The sequence below is a fragment of the Anoplopoma fimbria genome, chromosome 19, assembly GCF_027596085.1.
Source record: "Anoplopoma fimbria isolate UVic2021 breed Golden Eagle Sablefish chromosome 19, Afim_UVic_2022, whole genome shotgun sequence".
NCBI classification, from domain to species: domain Eukaryota; kingdom Metazoa; phylum Chordata; class Actinopteri; order Perciformes; family Anoplopomatidae; genus Anoplopoma; species Anoplopoma fimbria.
Window position 1 is genome coordinate 4,596,235 of NC_072467.1, and position 20,089 is coordinate 4,616,323.

Genomic DNA, 20,089 nt, shown 5'->3' on the forward strand with positions numbered 1-20,089 from the left:
TTCAGAGCCTAAATCATATTGCAATCCATGACAAATTACAATAATGGATTGCAATCTGAAGGCCATTATCTCAGAATCTACAATCATGAGTAAAAACTGGTTAGCATATTAACTGCCCTCCCTTGTTTTGAATCTCTGGAGCAAAATTACTTTACACAGGATGCCAATTTGTTGATATGTATATGTAGGGTCATAATTTGGACTATTGTTGTAAAGGGCCGTATTATAGAGATAAATCAATATTTCTCTGCGCCTATTTCAACAAAAACGAAAACTTCATTTGTGTTATATGTATTTGTTCCTATTTTCTCAGAATTGCTTTAGACTGCACAAGAGGGGAAGATATCGGGTTAACCTATAGTAATCTGTATCTGTGTATTCCTGTGTATCATCAGTGTTACCGTGAAAAGGGACTACTGTTGTGAACTCGGAGTTTTCAGGCTCTATGGAGAGCATGATAGAAGTGTAGTCATTAGCTCTGTGTCCACCAGTAACCTAAGTTATGATAAAACACAGCAGAGCTAAACTATATTTGCCACCATACTACTGTATGGATTTTTTTTTACGAACAAATGTAAGCAGCTACCTGGGATAGTGAAAAAAGCAGTGTACCTAGCCATATTTTGGCACATTTGCATGATACCTGGCATACGGATGGGCAACACAGCGCAAGAAGCAGTGCAGGAGTGTTTTGAAAGGTTCCTATGGATGCTTTGTAGGAAATTTGACTCACTATTGAGTTGTGAGTTGAGTATTCCTTTAAAAAAAACTGAATGCTGGTTTCCACATTGACTGTAATTCTGTTTAGAAATCCAGCGATGACATGCAAAGTTACTTACTGGTGGATTTATTAAATCTGTCCAATAAAGGAACATATTAATTAACCTTTTTGGTTTAATCTAGGTATTTAAACTCCACTAAGACACACAAAGCTCCTGCGTACTGTTTCATGCCTGTTAGATCAGACGTGTTTTTGTGTTTTATCGACGAGTGTCTATAAGCACTTCTGCCTCAATCTACATCTGTTTGGACCTCAGCCTACAGTAGGTTTGTTTGAGAGAGCGAGAGCTTAAGTAATCTCCAATATCCAGACCTAATAGGCTTAAAGTGTAATGCTCTCAGCTACAAAAAGACTAATGTACTGTATGACAGAGTGCGGATTTTATCCCAAGGAATAGGATTTTCTGTGAGTGGAATCTTTAACCTTTACTGTATCGCAGCGAAATACATCCCCGAGTAATTTGATACACTCTTAAGCTTAGGGGGAAACTAACACCACATGAAAAAGACCTGAACGTTTGAGGCTGCAATTTATTGGACTCATTCACACATATATTCTAAACAAACAAACAACACACACACACACACACACACACACACACACACACACACACACACACACACACACACACACACACACACACACACACACACACACACACACACACAAAATGACATTAACTGATTCAGAATTCTGCACACTAAACACACATTTTATTCATAATGAATGAGTGCAGTAAAAAGACAACTCAAAGACAGTGATGGGTTTCTGTTACTATAGCAACAACATCTAACACATTGACTGTAAATGTTTTTGTGCAAAATGCAATTAAATTTTACACCTCTCTGGTGAGCATTTAAAGAGAGGCCCAATACCACAGCTTGCTTAGTTCACAGGAGACATAGTCATTATCATAATAATCGTAATTACTAAGACAACCATTAAACTGAGATTTGTTTCTGTTTTTTGGGGGGGAATTTTTTGATGGGTAATAGAAAGCAAATAAAGGACAGCAAGAAAAAGAGACAAAGAGAGAGAAACAAAAATGCCTCTCTGCATTCTAGCCTAAAGCCAGCCTCTACCTGGACCCATGCCATCTGCTGACACAGCATGTAAAAACCAGTATGGTTACCCTATTATGTGGGCTATCTATGTTCTTAAACCATTTCAAATACATAAAAGAGCAGGCAAATTGATCTCATGCAATCCCTCTTACATGTCCTCACTAAATGGGATCAGTCATTTCCTGTTGGGGTAAAATATGTGTCATCCGTACACTGAACAATAAACAGTAAAAACAAAAAACAGAGCAAAAAAATTAAAAGAAATTAGCAGTTTCAGTAAAATAAATCAAAAATGGAACCACTTCAACATGTGAACATAAAGAAAATGCAAAGCCACAACACTGAATAGGAAAATCCTAAACTAGCACCAAACAAATAAAACCAAATGCTTCAAACTACTTTATAAATCTTCTTGGAATCTAAATAAGATCAGGGTCAGAAGGCATTGCCACACTGTGACAATACAGTAACCTGCATTTACTCTTGATCTCATGAGTCATTTTAGCAGTAGAGTGTTAGTCTAACCTCTGTTGCCCAACTCCTCGTGGCTCTCTCTGAACGTAGCAGCATGGTACCTCCTGAGTAATCCTTTTCAGAAGCTCTGGAATGATTTGTTTTAGCTCTTTATAATTCCTTGTATTCCTCTTAATGAACTACAGTTCGAGCAGGCAGGATAGTATGGACAAGCTCTGATAGGGTTGGCTTGAGGCCGGAACAAAACACGGCAAAGCCTCAGCCTCTTTCCTACTCATCAACACACTCACAAATATGCAGAGCACAGGCTTATTGCATATGGAGCCCAAAACACATTCTGCTGTAGGCTCAACCAATTCCACCCACCCTCCTGGCCACAGTGTGGCTTTGTCCAGCATTGTCTCTTCTATCAGAACAATTGAGCTCTGGCTTACTTGCCAACCCATTAATGCAACAAAAAGAAGGCATTGGCATAAACAGTAGCACACAAATTAAAACCTGCAGACACACACACAAGCTCTATGAAAGGCAGACCATTCATGAGTGTTGTTACAATGATACTCTATGGGCTCAATTTGCATGTTGCTCAAGGCGCATAACCGGTGTCACAACAGCACACTGGTATTTGTGTGCAACAGTGCTTATGTGCACATCAAACGTTTTATTAATTTGAATTATTCTACAGTTTCCACTGCAAATCAACAGGCACACTGTTCCATGAAAAATACAAGATCAATTAAAACTTATCTCTCCACTAATAACTCCAAAGACTGTTAGTTCCTGCCAGTCCAATCTCAATGTCTCCATCCAAAACACAGGATAACCTGGGCAACAGCTATGTTGGCCATCTTCTTTTTAATGAGTCTGGCCAAAGTGTTGCCTTGTGTTTAAGAGGATGAAATTAGCAAATGTGATTGACCATGATTGTCACAGCGTCTGACACAGCCAGCTATAATATATAATCATATATTCTTTCTGATACCAATCCAAATCCAAGTGTGCCACAGGTGTGCCAGGAGAGCCTGGCCACAATAAGACCACATGATTGCTTGGTACTCCCCGATGCACTGAGCAGGGCGCACTTGACTGCAAGGGGGTCACAAATATAGAGCCCTGTATGTGAAGTAAGCTCAAGATGTAGCCTGAGATCATGTTATATAAAATGGATTACACTTAAGACCAGGTGGCAGACTTTGTGACAAGTGCAAATCATCAGGTGCAACTGCTTGAAAGGTAGGTTTTGTGTGAGGACCTAGATGAGAAAAGAGTATATATCTAAATGATAGTTTTCAAACATGCTGAGCATACAGATGCTGATGGAAAGGTTGGTTATGCTACAGAATTGATTTGAGAAGTTTCTTTGGATAATATCATACATTTTTCCAACTGGGTCACTATAAAAAATAGTGTCTATGAATACTAAGTGACCAGGCATAGATTTTTATTCTAGACCACAGGGTCAACAACTGTTGTTTGATACTGATTTTGGGTTGAGTAATGACCAAAGTGTGCCGTTTATGTTTATGTTTAAAGTCCATAAATTGTGCCACATGAAATATGACAATAGAGCTCTATTGTTGTTTGTATGGATGACTGTGAGTGTTTGTAAGCGGGGGGAATGCATGCTGTCATCAGAATCAAAGAGTCCAGAGAAAGAAAGAGCTGAATCAGGTCCAGTCATGTGCTTTTAGGCAGATACACAAACTGACACCAGGACACAGGCAGGCGGGCAGAAGGGGGACAGAGCCAGAGGATTGAAACACTAACTAAACAGACCAAAAGAGAACTGGAGCTAAGCCTCGAAAAACTTCAAACGTCAAAATACTGCTGAAAAGAAAGCAAAAATGATCCTCCCCTATTGGACCGTGCTAATGAAGCACATTCAGTTGAAATCTTAAAATCAAAACTGGAAGCCTTTACTCACTCATTACAGCCTACCCTAAAACCAAGTCAGGTACATCACTTATTCAACATCGCTTTAACATTAATGTTATTAATGTGGCTGTTTTATCTTAAATTCTTTTTGGTTATTTGCTTGCTATGTCATCATTACAGCCTCACCCAGAACTAAGTTGGGTCCTTCACCCTTTTAACATCTTTTAAAATATTGATGTTTTTAATGTCGTTGTTTAACTTTTGATGTCAATCATTTTAATTTGCTTGCTGTATGCTTTTTTTATTGTATTCTTTTTTGATTGTAAAGATAAATGGGACAATGCTGCATGGAGATTGTACACTTTCTTATATTTTTTTTTATAAGAGTATTTCACAAATGATTCAGATTTTTTTACAATAGACCTTTCTCATCAATACTATTATTTTTTTAGAAGTGTTGAAGAACCAAAGTTTCAAGCAAAACAAAACATGTAAACATTAAAAACACAATGTAATAAATAAACAAATAAGGAAAAAGTAAAGACAGTAAAAAGAAACAAAACAGATATGGAGATGTTGGGAACAGAAATTGTCACATTCTTTAATGTCCTTTAGATGACTTTAGTAATAATTTAGTTAGAAAATTCTAAAGTAAAATAACCTGGTTTAATGGCAATTAAGTATTATATTTAACAATATCACCTAAGTCTTGTAATGAAGGCCGTTCTTTAGAATTCTACACATTCAATAAAAATTGAGTGATTGATTGATTGGCTGCAAACAAGCCTACTGGCTACAGAAGGAGAAGATAAGATAAGATAAGATAAGATAAGATAAGATAATCCTTTATTAGTCCCGCAGCGTGGAAATTTGCAGGCTTACAGCAGCATAGAGTTAAACTGCACACAAGAGACATAGTAGAAGAAAGACAAGATAAAAAAAAAAATGAAAATAAAAAAAACAAGTATTATAAATAAGCAATAAGAAACAGTAGAAAAACAATAACTGAAATATTATATTTACAGACAGAAAAAACTATTTGAACTATTATTGCACAGTGTAATGTATTGCACAGGTTTTTATTGTCATGTTTTTATTGTCATGTGTCATGTGGTCTGCTGGGAGCAGAGCTGGTTGTGCAACCTGACAGCAGCAGGAAGGAAGGACCTGCGGTACCTCTCCTTCACACACCGGGGGTGAAGCAGCCGGTGGCTGAAGGAGCTGTACAGAGCTGCCAGGGCGTCCTGCATGGGGTGAGAGGTGTTGTTCATCAGGGATGACAGCTTGGCCATCATCCTCCTGTCTCCCACCACCTCCACCGTATCCAGTGGACACCCCAGCACACTGCTGGCCTTCCTGACAAGCTTGTTGAGTCTCTTCCTGTCGGCTGCTGAGATGCTGCTGCTCCAGCAGACCACTGCATAAAAAATGGCTGATGCCACCACAGAGTTGAAAAAGGTCCTCAGGAGTGCTCCCTGCACTCCAAAGGACCTCAGTCTCCTCAGCAGATAGAGTCTGCTCTGACCCTTTTTATAAAGTGCATTTGTATGATTAGTCCAGTCCAGTTTATTGTTCAAGTGAACACCCAGGTACTTATAAGATTGCACAATCTCAATCTCCCTTGATATTCACTGGTTCCGGAGGACAGTGTTTACCCCAAGGAACAGAAGAGTGCAGCCAGCACGCTACGGGCTGACGCAGGGGTATGTGGGTAGTGCGTATATTCAGACAGACATTTATTAGAACTCTATTGTACTTTATGCCTCTGGCATCTTATTCTACAGTCAACTATTCATACTGCTTGACCTAGAATGGCAGTCTCCTCCGAGTGGGATGTTATAGTGTACCGAGCAAGAACTATAAAATGTATTATATCTTCATTGTGAAATGAACTTGTGCAATGAGGCGTAGCATCATCAAGACAAAACAGCAAGTCCAGTTCCAGTTCAGTTCAATGGATGGATGGATGGAATATGGATGATACCCTTTGTCAAACACATCAGCGGTGATCAGTAGTGTCTAACATTTCACACACACTAACATACAAACAAAAAGGAGAAATAATGTGGAGATTTGTACCCACCTAATGGATTTTTGTTGGTTTTAAATGATCAGCAAATAGGAAAGAATATGATGCATTTTGTATTCTAACAGTGTAGGCATGTGGCCATGGTGTGTATGCTTTTCATCTACAACACAAATGTCTGTTCAGTTTGAGCCATAATGCATTGAGTGGAGAAGGTGGAGTTGACTGCATTGTCATGTCTGAGGTCTGGTGGAGGGTCTAGGTCTTCTAGGACTGGAGCAAAACATTTTAACCAAATTTGTGATTTGCAAAGAGCCCCAAAACACTAGCAGTACTTGCTAGCAGAGACATGCACAGAAACATAGAGCTTCCTGGGGTGTGTTATGAGGAGCCTGGGGCCATAGTTTCAACATGGCCTGGTTTCAGAGTATACCGAACCCAACATAATCAATTCCTTTTTTCTAATCAGTCTAATCGATGTCTCTCTTTTGCTCTTAAAAACACATACACACTCTATTCAGGTTTTGTGGAAGATTGAGAGGGAAGATGAGAAACTCTGGTGTGGAGGTATAACACATTAGAGTACAGTGCTGCAATGTCAAGTAAATTACACACATGCTAGAAAAGCAGCAGCACACAGTAGACACAAACACATATGGTGGCAGCAGTAGCCCAGTCTATGGAGTGTAATTAGGCAACCGTATGTTAAGTAAGTCTGTCACGCTAAGAGCCAGGGCAAATACAAATAAACAGCCATTACAAATTAACAGTTTTAATGGCTGTTTCTTACACTAGCAGGATTTTAAGCATATGAGAAACAAAGTTACAAAACAAGAGAAAGGATATGTAACAATGGTATGAGATGAGAGATCAGTTCTATACTGTATCAATAATTGAACCAATGGCAGTATGGAAGACATTTTTGTTTGGGATATTTTGTAGGTCAGCTGCCCATTTGTACATTAGCTAAGGTCAAGCTGCCCTCAGGGCATCTTGTTGACAGCTGCCACCTGCTGGGCCCTCACTGACTGAGACTGACAGCTCAGAGACTCTCAGCAGAGGTTCACAAAAATACTTTATGTAGCAGTTACTTAGCCTAACAAGTTTACCCACTGTGCCCCAGATACTACGCTTTCTTTTAAGCTCTTTGCAGCTTTGACTCTCTCCAATACAAACGCACACACAGTGAAGCCCTCTACATCATAGAGCACAAGCGCAGCATTATGATAACAGACAGACAGGCAGGCATGCAGGCAGACAGACAGACAGACAGACAGACAGACAGGCAGGCAGACAGACAGACAGACAGACAGACAGACAGATGTAGTATGTGGGTAAATGTCTGCCATTGGCCACGTACCTCACAAGGAATTCTCCTCCCCTTCCGCTATCCTAACCTATCTATTTTGCAAGGGCACCATTGCTACATCCTTGGCATAACACTGCCCTGGACGATTGTGATTGGTTTAAAGATGTACAAACAAGCCAGAGCGTTTCTTTCCCCCTATACCAGAATGATATGTGTGGAGCCAGACCTTTCTTAAGCTCTGACACAGCTCTGGCTATGCCAGACCCACTGGCACGTACACAGTGTCATGTGCATGCATGCATAAACACATTTTCATACACACACCCACTTGCATGCAGGAATGTCACATACAGACACACACACAAATGTTTGCCTTACTTACTCATAGATCAAAAAGTAAAACATAACCACTCACACTGGCCTCAGCTAGACCAAACATTCACACATTCTCTGACATAGAGTACCGGGCACACACATACACACACATACACACACACACACACACACACACACACACACACACACACACACACACACACACACACACACACACACACACACACACACACACACACACACACACACACACACACACACACACACACACACACACACAAATAGACAGAGTGATCCAAGCCTACGGTTAGCAACTGAACCAGTGCAGAGAGAAACATTAGCATTCTGTCAATGTTTCAGACAAGACTGCACCAGCTATGCACACAGCCAACATTCAGCAGAGCATAACAACAGAACTCAAGCCAGAGAGAGAAAGAGAGCGAGAGCATAGACAGGTAGACAAGGGATGAGTTGGGGAGTGTTCGGGAATAATTAGAAGTAGAAAGAGAGTAGTAAGAGAGACAGAGGAGGAAAAAGACATGTTTACACCAGAAATAATGATCAAATTAAATCAAAGAGATGATGAGAGCAATTGGAATACCTTACTATTGAGTCTGGCCTTCCTGGCTTGTTTATTTTTTCTTTCTCTTCTCTCGGCTGCTTGTCTTCTGCCCAGAGCGGATCCCATCTCTCTCTCACACACACACACACACACACACACACACACACACACACACACAGACACACTCCCCGTCACACACGCACACCCTGTAGGTCAGCTACAGTCCCAATGCCAAAACATCATCCACATGGCCATATCCAGTCCCCTTCCTCCTCCTCCTCGTCTCCTCTCCTCTTGTTCTCTCTCCTTCTCCTGCACTACTTCTTGTATTGTCAAAGTAGCACATGCACACTCACATGGTCACTCACACAAACACTCACACAAGCACACCACTGGCTCCTGTGCATGCACAGACGGAGAGATGGTAAGGGGTGATTTTGCAGGATGCTGGAGAGAATAGAGGGAGGGTGGGGAGAGAGAGAGTTAGAGAAGAGGGAGAGGAGAGAGAGGGAAAACAGAAAGAGAAAATGAGAGGGAAAGTGGGTGGGGTGTAGAAGCGAAAGACAAGGATACCCAAAGGGTGAAAGGAAATATAGAAAAGAACAGGACATACAAATAAAAATACAGTATGAGGCTTGTGTAATCTGTTATTACAGTCCAAACCAAGTGTTTAATGACAGTGGAAACTTTTTGACTATTGACTGATGCTCATGTTTTTGTATCACAATTTTCCTGGAATAATAGTTACATTTAAATGCAATCTGTTTGCACAATTGTTGGTATTTTAATTGTTTGTACAAATAACCCCATTTACACAACTTTACTTCAACTCAAAAACAGAGATACACAAACAGTATCTCAAAATAGAGTAAATGTGTGCATGATGTGCATGTGTATATATGGGTGCATTATGCAGAAACCCCACATCATATTTCTAGATTGCGTCTGCTAAATGCCTGTAATGTAATGTAAATGTAATGCTATAGTTGCAATGTCACTGCAGTGATGGGAGGGTTTAGGCGCTGTGCAAATGCTCAGAGGGATCTGGCATCTCAGAACAATATCACACCTACAATGAGCTACATTCTCTGTGTGGTTTCATTGTAAATGTAAATAAATACAGGAATTCTCATTCATAAAAACAATAGGCTGCTAACAGTTATACAAAGCCTGAGTGTAGGAGGAATAGCATTACTCTGGTCGGTTTTATAGGGGGGCCTTTTGTGAATTATGCTTTCCTACACATGTACAGTGTCAAACAGCTTAATGTGAGCACTGGTTTAGCTTATGAATCATGCTGAACTATATTTTACCCAAAAGTTAAGCACAATTTACATTTTGATATTGTTGCCATTTCTCTACTGCTTCATGATATGACCACAATTGAAATGCCCTCACTCTAGCAATGTGCTCTGCGGAGTCTGTGACCACATTACCAAATAGTGCGTTACTAAGAGGTCTCCACTACTTTATATGCCTCTTTAGTTTCTTCCAACCCACCCCCTCCTTAACCATCTCTATGGCCATGATGCCCAAGGCTCTCAATCATAATTGTATTTACAGAATGCCTATCTTTCTATCCATCCAACCGTCTGATCTTTCATCCCTAATGTCTATATATCTTTGCTAAAGTATAACACACAAATCCACTTTAAACTGTAAGAGATCTGTTCTCCAGAACAAATATGAAGAGTTTCTCACAAGGACACATACATCTGAAATGATCATTCCCTAGGACAAGCTGAAACATTAGTTCTCTGTTCATCATAAAAAAATTAGACGGCAAGAATGAGGTGATCTTGTTCTAAACATGTCACTGTGAAAAGTGGATGAAAGATACATATATCTAAAATATTTCCCTTTTGTGATGTGTAGCCCTAAAAAACATGGGGTTTTAAAATGACAGCTCAATATACTGACGCCATCATATAGCTTGAGTGGAATGTAAGTGCTGGAATATATACAGAGTAAAGATGCCATACGGTAATACAGTAAAGACAATGTTATTGGGAAAATGTAAGGAAAGTCAAGTCATTAAAGCAGTTTGAAATGCTTAAAGGGCTGTAATAAAATAGAGAATTGAAACATGTCTACTTCTGGAATCTCTTTGTCACACTGCAAGAAAGCCGCCCATTCTGCAGCCCTGTTCATCACATGGCTGACCTCCGACATCAGCACCCACACACATGCACTCTTTTTACTTTACTCTTTTAAAAGTATGCTATGTGCATTTTCTATGCAGCCACCCTGCATGGTTAACAAGGGCAGTTTCAGGGTGAGAAGGACCGGTTGGGTGGGAAGTAAAGGAGGAAAAAAAGAATGGGAAAATCCTATCAATTATGACCTCATTTCAAACTTTAGCCTGCGGCTAATGAGCTCCATACCAGCAAAGTAGGCTAATGCTTGACCTCTGACTAACAGGGCAGCTTGCTGCAGGATGAATAGCGAACATCGTGACTGCTAAGGCTGCAAGAGTCGCCCATAACAGGATTTCCCTCCTTCCCCCTGAAAGTCATTATGCAACAAAAGCACATGTGCCATTCAGAAAAAAAGGGGTGGGGGCAAATATACAATGTCCTACATCACTTGCTTGAATCTCATCTTCGTTAATGCAAGCACAAGATAATATTTAGTTTTATTACCAGACAGAGACCTGTAAAACTCTTTTAACATTCATAATTGAATAATTGGCATACTACAGTACTACTCATGTTATTAATAATTAATACATTAGATAACTAGACTCCATTTTTTTTAAGTACTTTATAAGGAAACTTCTCATACATCTACAATTACTAAGCATATATTAGACATATATAATTAAATAGCAGTTGGCTCTGACATCACCACGTTTGCTGAATTAGATATGTCCATGGTCTTGAGTATTACTATCATAAGTTGAGCTGCATTCCTTCTACATTACTTTCACTTGGGGAAGCAGTGGAAACTGTAGTCTATTACAGAAACCAGATTGTATCGTTACCTTTCAAATCTTTCATAATGTAAATCTACCCTAAGTATTTTACACAAACACATAAACATCAGTATTTTATAAATACATGCATTGAGAAAGATATTTCACCTGATACCTTTCTATAATGACTGGTCTCTCTGTCAGACGTCTCTGTGTTGAGAGACATGCAGAGTAGTAACAGAGGAAAACAAGAAATTACTACGGCTGCATCTGGAGCTTATGCTGACAAATTACTACCTTCATTCTCTCCAATAACACAGCTGTCCTGGATTACTCATTGCTTTAACAGAATAGCTCAAAGAACACGGTGGCTTTCACTACCAATTTATGAGATTGGGTTTTAGTGGTTGGGTGATTCACTCTTTTCTCCATTTGAGAATGTTACCAGTTCCACTTCTACTGGACTGTGACACAGGTCAATCACAACAAATTATCTCTTTGCAGATGATTTATTGTGTGAAATGAGCGACTAAATTGTAACTTGGCAGAAACTGATCTTGTTGAGTAACACTCATATACTTTGTCATAGCAATGTAGTACAGTAGCAGACGGCAGCACCTCACACCAGACTGGTTAGATAAGAGACAATATTTGAGAGTATGACTCACCCCTCTCATCACAGCTTTCATGCATTTCCCTCTCATTCACTACTTCTCATTCTCGCTCTTCTCAATACAAGTACACAGCAGAAAACCCTCATCATCCATGAACATACAGAAGATGTGCAAAATGGCCAAACAATGAACCCAAAGTTCCCTCTCTTTATAAAAAAACATTTTCAATGACATTTCCAATGTACCACACACAAATCCAGGACGCAGGCATAGATTCCAAAAATAGGCGACATGTTGGCTTCTACTTTCCAAATGTTCAACTAAATGTTGACAAGTCTCTACAAAGGAATTGGACCCCGACAGAAAAAATGTATGCCACATTTCTGCAAAAAACAATAGTCAAATATAGAATAGTATTTTGAAACACCCTGGATAAGCTGATGGTTCTGAAGTGCTGTTGTCCTGTCTGTTCTTTATATAAGTTGAAAGCAACTGATAAAAAAAAATAAAAGCAGTAAATACAGCTACATTTACAAATAGCAGATATCAATGTAGCAATAATCCAAAATCTACAGTTACAGAGATTACAAACATTTTACTTTGCTAATCAATGTTCTTGAATCACCGCTCGGAGGATTAACAATATGATAACATTTTCACTACAAAGCTAAATCAGCAACAGCCATTAAACAGTTTTCACTACCATTAGTCTATTACAACAAGAAAAGCACCCCTCAGAAGGTGATAGCAGCTTACTTAATGGTCTTACTTGACGGAATTTAAATCATCTGAATATTATGGGATGCAGCATGCTTCACCAATGTTTGAACAAATCTGAATATGCTAAAAAAACAAAATGTAATTTTCTCAGTAAAGTTGAGCTGAAATGGGTAAATAGTATTTTGACAATGGAAGGGATGAAAAGAACTGACTAATGCATAAATGATCAAAACTGCAGTTCCACGATTTGTGATCAACAACAACTCCCCACTATTGCTCGGTCTCTCTCTCTCTCTCTCTCTCTCTCTCTCTCTCTAACACACAAAATAGTGTAAATCTACTGCCCTCTGATGGGGTTTGATGACTGTTCCACTTATTACACCCACATGTACACACACAAACACACAGATCAAAACACACACACACACATACACACAATCATCTCTATCTGCCTCACTTACTGACATCTCCTGTTTTTTCAGACCTGTCATTCTTCACCTCTCCACTAGTCGTCCCCACTGAGTTCCTCCTTCAGATGATCACCTGATTAGTCACCTGCTTCCACACCTGTTCCCCATTACTCCATAAGTCATATACAGCGCCCAGCCAGTATTCACACTCGGCCCGATTGTCTAGGTTGCTCAGTAGCCCTATATGCCAGCCTTTGTCCTATTCTGCAGCTCTGTATCTGCGTTTGTGGCCACCTGCCTGCCCTTGACCACCGTCCACCAGATTTGCCTCTTTGTTTCTATTTGCCAGTTTGGACTGCTTTTTTGTTGCTGTGTATGAGCCTGCCTTTCCAACAAGTAAAGACGGATTTTACCAAACCTGCTTTACCTTCTGTATCTATTCATACCTAGTTACTAATGCACAAAACAGCCATACAAAAATGGCTGTTACACATGATCTCAACCTGATCTACGATCAAAATGCACACAGAATATGTAAATATAATTTAATATATTCAAACTATGAACTTAGCTTTAGCCTTTTCTTAAATGTCCAGTAAAGTACTAATTTTAATTCAAACATTAGCATTGATGCTCAACAAGAGACAAAATATATATATGAAATACATTGCGTGTCATGTTATGTTTCATTCTAGTTTGTATGTTTGTGTACTGCAGGATATTATGTGTTTAACAGGGAAGAAAAATGGCACTGCTACCTGCTGAGTATGTTTAGAAAAGCCATTACACAGGATTGGTGACAGACAGGATTTGGGTGATACACATAACTGGGAATAAGTGAAACCACTATTACCTTAATTTTCCTTCTTTTAACGTACTATGGCAACTCAAAGCTGAAATTGTCACACATATGTTGTCCCTCATGCAAAGCTCTTAGTGCCCTGCATGGCCTAGATAGAGATCTCCAATTCCACATGAATGAACCAACAAACACACATAGTCAAACTGCCAGTGAAGTCCTCTTTCCAAGCCTCATATAAAAAGATAGGGAATAAAACTTTCCCAGAGCCTCTCAGTACTTGCTGTAACCACTTGGCCTCCATTCTACCCAAGCTTTGACCAAAGTTCTTTGTACTGCATATGTGTCATTCACTCAGTTTAGAAGGTTGCACAAAGCAATAGCTCTTAAGAGCGCACAGCTGTTTGTTCTTACCTTGGTATGGAGCTTGGACAGCTGCTTTTCATCCAGGTGAGTCTGGGTGTAGACACGTCTTTTATAGCGGAACTGAAACAAAACAACAAACATAAGAGGCTAGGCAGATTTGACCCTTTCTCTTTGTTTGTGCTTTGACTGCTTAACCAAAACACTAAAAACAAAATAAACAATGATCATTTATTTTTCACACAGTATCAGCTCCTCAGACCATGTCAAATAATATGTCAGATCATTTTCATCAAATATATTGTCTATATATATATATATAAATATATTGAGAGAGAAAGCTAGAGAGAGATTTGAGAGACAGAAACTGAAATTCTGACTCATTTAATAACCATGCAATGACATTAGGGGACAAAATATCTCCGTGTATACGGCTGTCATATTTTTTGAGCGTTCCTACTTGTCATCTTTTCAAAGATAAAAAATGGCTTCCAAATTCAACTGAATAAATATGCAGGAGGGACACTGCATTGAGGTTTGGCAAATGAAAAAAGACAATAGGATTACATTTTAATAAAAGAAAATTTTTATTTAGTATGCCCAATTGGTAATAGAAGTAAAACAACATTGAAATCTGATGACCAGACATTGATTGGATTATCCAAAGCCTGAAAACACAGCACACTGTTTAAGAAAAAGTTAAAACAGGTAATGCAAAGAAGAACATTCTTTTGCAAATATTCTGCAATACAAAATTGTGACAAAACACACTGAGCTGAAAATCTCAACATCAATCTTATCAATTAGCTATGAGAGCAGTGCTAACTGAGAATGGATTATTTTACAGTTGGACCATATATGTTCTATCACTACAACAAACAAGCTGCATTTATAATCCCAACTTGTCAAAAGCCTGATACTTCTTTATGTTTGTTGTAGAGAGCTTGTTCAAAAGACAGATTTCACCAAACACTGATAGTTGTAAAAATGTAAAAACTTTTCACTGTCCAGGACTCGCAACTTATTTCAGTTCTATGTGTGTGTATGTGCTTGCACCTGCATATAAGCATTAGTGTGTGTGTGTGTGTGTGTGTGTGTGTGTGTGTGTGTGTGTGTGTGTGTGTGTGTGTGTGTGTGTGTGTGTGTGTGTGTGTGTGTGTGTGTGTGTGATGTGCACCTGCACCTGCATGCAAGCATTAGTGTGGCTGCACATCTGTTTCTCCACCGACGTTCACCAAAAGGGTAAATCCACAATGGAGCAGAGTGGTTTTGAGCTGCTAATCCAAACCTGTCAATCATATCTACACTCCACAGGCTTCAGGGAATAACTGCTGGTCAATCAATGACCCACACAGCGCTCCGACAGAGTAGCAGCAGACACTAGCACACAAACACACAAACTGATCAGAGCCCACACCTATTCAGCTAGATTGTAAGCCTTTGCAAGTCCAACAATAGACTTAAAGAAGAGATACAACAAGAAAGACTCTTCATGTATACAGCTGTAAGACTGTTGTTTAATGGTTTAAGTGTTCCACTGATATGGATTGGTAGGCAAAGAAACATTTGACATTTATCATTGTTGATATACTCTAAAACTACACAACAAAATAAATCATACTGAAGTAATTTAATATTGAGATATATCTAAATTTAAAAAGCATCATAAGTTCGTAGTTAATAATAATAGCATTATCTCCCCAAAGCATTAGAGATTGACATTAAACTGAGGCTCAAGGTGGAAAGTCAATCTGTATTATGCTCCTCATATCGTGACACATCATAAAACTAGTGACAACAAAGACGGACAGTCAGAAAACCACCTGGAATCTTTACACCACTGTTTGTAAAGCAACAATTCTTCATACGCCTGCGTTTCTCTGAGATCAAAAACCATGATGGACAAGCACACAATTATCTCCAAGAGATGACAGCCACTGCAGACAAACACATTGTCACAGAGCGTGGTATTACTGCTGCTAGATTTGACTGACACATCATGACAGGAAAAGCATAGACTGCATGCACAATGATGCACACACCATCATGCGGTGTGAGCATGCATGTGTGTGCCTGTGATGCATACACACATTTTAAGACAAATTCAAAAAGACAAAAGCAGATACTATACAATAACAATAAGTTATAGGATGGTTGAAGTGCAACAGGTATCAAGTGTTTAGTGTATATGAAGAAAAAGAACTGAGGCACAACTACAGTGGCCCTCATAGGTACATTTTAAATAGCTGTAAAATGCTGGGGGAGCTGCATACATCCTCACCTTGTTTTTATATAGTAATCTGACATTATTTAAGTAAATTCATTCCCACATTTTTTGTATATGGGTTCAGTCTCCTCTTTTTCAACGGCTGGATTACTAATTGGACAAGCAGTGCAATTATTATCATTATATGTGATTATTGGCAATTATTAGCAGTATGCTCTATGTACATTATATACTAATGCTAATAACCTTGTTTGCTAGTGCTCATTGTTGCTAATGAAAGTATTTTGGTGTGCGTGGAACCCATGAAATACTCCACCTATATCTAAAAAGCTCTTTATTAATACTATAAATCCAAAATACGCATAAACACTTAAAAGGTTTGGTTGCTGCACTGTGCCTATTTAGGTGGGTTATACCTATTACCTTCTGTCAACTATCTTAACAACACAAAAGTCTTGTAATCTGGGAATCAATTCAAAATTGTAAAAGTAAAAAAAAGCAATTCCTTTGCTAATTGATTGTCCCACTTCTTTTTCTATCTCTTGCGCTCTGCAGCCAACACTCCTTAAAGCCTCATACATACACATGATCCATACCTACCTCCAGGTAAGGTACGGGAGCGATGGATGGGAAGGGGTATTCCCTTAGCTGTCTCTCCTCATCCAGAAACTTGCCAGCCTTGCCGTTGTAGGCCGGCTGGAATAGGCCATAGTTGAGTACATCCTTCAGGCTCTGGTTGAGAGTACACAGGATCCGCTGCTTGGACAGCCAGATAGGAGCATCCACATTGAATTTCATACATTTCTGCAGAGACAAGAGCAAAAGAGGGAAGAAGGTTAAGCACGGAACTTTTCTAAATATCATATATTGCACATGAGTTAAGATAAACCAAGAGATTGAAGAGTTATATTTTACTGATTCACATAAATATAACATTAAGGTGTTGAAATATGTACTAGAATATTAAATAGAATTTCTTTCATTGCAGAGAAATGTATTGAACTTTCAATGTCATGCCCGGGGGAGAAACTAGACCCTTTATTATAATAAGCAATTCACATAGGTATGGTAGCATTTCACCATTATCCATTACTTTTCCCAAAGGTCATTCCAAAAGCCAGTGCTCGTTACCATACTAAAGTAAACAAAACCTTAATATAAAGTAAAAGCTCTTACAGAATCACTCCTCTGACACCAATTTTTCAGCAGGATAAATTTGATTCTACATGTGAGTGTGCATTATTCATGCTCTAAAAAATTAAGCTGGGCAATATTACTGCTACACAAACAGCTGCAGTAGCTCTATCTTCAGTCATAAATGAAACAGTCCACAGGTACTGTATGGGTGCCTGTGGGAGAAATACAATCAATTCGGTTAACTTCTGCACTCTAATAAACGACTGTAATATACTTAATACATTCACTGAAAAATAACCTTAGTGGTACTCTCTTTTTTAATAAATTATACAGATATATCAAGAAATGAGATCAAATTTGGTTAACTGTTAAGTGAACCGCACACACTGTGGATAACTACACTGTTTTTCACTCTGTCAGGAGTGTTAAGGACTATGGTTATTGTGGCCAGGCAGAGCACTTTCCTCTAGCTACCACGTTGTGGAACCGGAGAGAGAGAGAAAGAGAGGGAGTGTGCAAAACCCACAAGTAATAAATCAATCACTGCTGCCTGCAATATTGATTCGGCACCTCAACTCTATCCTGTTCAGCATCACTGTGTTTCTGACACTCAGACACAACTGTTGAGAAACTACAACTTATCACAGCAATACTGCACAACTACACAACCAAATGCAGATGCCCAGACACAGATGCACACAGGCAGCTCTGACTGAAAAATACGTGCAGCCATTTAAAAAATGTGTAAGCCTGGCAAAAAAAGGAAAAGCATAACTGTTGGTGCAAAGACATAACAGCATGCAGGATTCTCACATTATCATTAAGAGATATAATTCTGATATTTGATATATTCATAAACAAACCAAAACATGACTGAACAAATTTCATTTTACAGTATGTTGTTCTATATTTAATGTTTTATCAAAATAACACCTAGACACACCAAGGCAGACATAATGTTAGGGTGAGGGGGCAAAGGAGTGGCAATATTATGGGAGATCCAGTCTTTCGTTTCATAAGTCGTTCTGTATAGTAATCAGCTTGTAGACATCATTGGGTTTGGATGAGTATTAATGTATCATCTGCATAGATGTCATATATACAATTATGAAATGTTTTGATGATGAAATATGTTCCCCATTTATATATACATCAGTAATGATTAGCATTTGATGAAGTTTAATCATCCAAAAAACAAACAATGTCCTGTTGGTCAGATAGGGTAGAACCAGTCCGGGGCATGTCTAGAAATATCTTCTGTCTTATCCTGTAGGTCCCAGGATTGTGTGCTTGGTATCAAACAATGCACTGAACTGAACCAAAAGCAGTGGAAGGTACAGTATGCACCCGAGTATTAGTACAATTTGTTTTCATTTAGACATGAGATAGGGTTAGGGTCTATGTAAATTCCAGCTCAAAGCTCCCAACTGTTAACTACAAGAATAGCATATTGTATTCAGTTGATTGTTTTTTTTTTTTTATAAAGTTAAAAAAGTGTTATGGTATCAGCAGCTCAATATTATTACCATTTCAGCCACATATCTTTCCTCCAACCATTTTGACAGGTCAAAATGAAATCAACCTACAACCTACGGCTGTGGCGTAGTGGAGAGCAAGGTAGTTCTCCAATCAGAGGGTCGGTGGTTCGATACCCGGCTTTGGCAGTCGATGTGTCCTTGGGCAAGACAGTTGCCCCTGAAGGCTTGCCATCGGTGTGGACTGGATGTTGCATGAATGTTAGTTAGAGTCTGATGGTGGCACCTTGCATGGTAGCCTGTCATCAGTGTGTGAATGGGTGAATGATATGTAATATACTACTGACTGTAAGTCGCTTTGGATAAAAGCGTCTGCTAAAATCACTGTAATGTAATGTAACTTAAATGTGCTCAAACCTGTGTTCTGATCAGGAGGAGTCCCACTCTTGGACATCAGTATCATAAGGCTCCTGATAGTTATAGCCCTTTTTTCAAATAGTCTGTTTTCTTGTTGTGCCTGTGTTGTTTTAATATAAAAAGCCAGCTGTTTGTCTTCAACATAAAGATTTTGGTTTTCTCCTCAGAATAATGTTTACAATGATGGATGATTTTTGCATCGATCCACTAAAACTGCAGTCAGAATAATGCACAAAAATACATAGGGGTAAATCTGTGTTTACAAAGAAAGATTACATGGGCAGCAACATATCCATACATAACTCCAACTCTCCGCTGCCTACTTTTGTAATGTATTTTTACCATTACTACTTGAAATCCTGGGAAACACAAGGTATATGAAGATATTTTCCCAAAACTCACAAAACTAACATCAAATAAAGCTTTGAAAAGCTGCATCTTCACTTGAGATAGGTTGTCTTTTTCATTACACTGGAAGACGATTCAGGGTTGCAGAGACTAAGGGTTTAAGATTAGGAAGGCCACTTGGGACAGTCTAGTCCAAACAGTGAGATCTTACAATCTATGCTCATGTATGTCTTATAAG

At 39.0% G+C, this 20,089-nt stretch overlaps 1 protein-coding gene across 1 annotated transcript in view; it reads right to left on the bottom strand.

Annotated features, from left to right (window-relative positions):
- Window positions 1–20,089, bottom strand: part of shank3a (SH3 and multiple ankyrin repeat domains 3a) — a 137,963-nt gene that overhangs the window by 93,838 nt on the left and 24,036 nt on the right. The window contains 2 exon segments of the mRNA XM_054619772.1: window positions 14,299–14,370; window positions 17,075–17,278. Of these exon segments, the coding sequence (XP_054475747.1) occupies window positions 14,299–14,370; window positions 17,075–17,278 (276 nt within the window).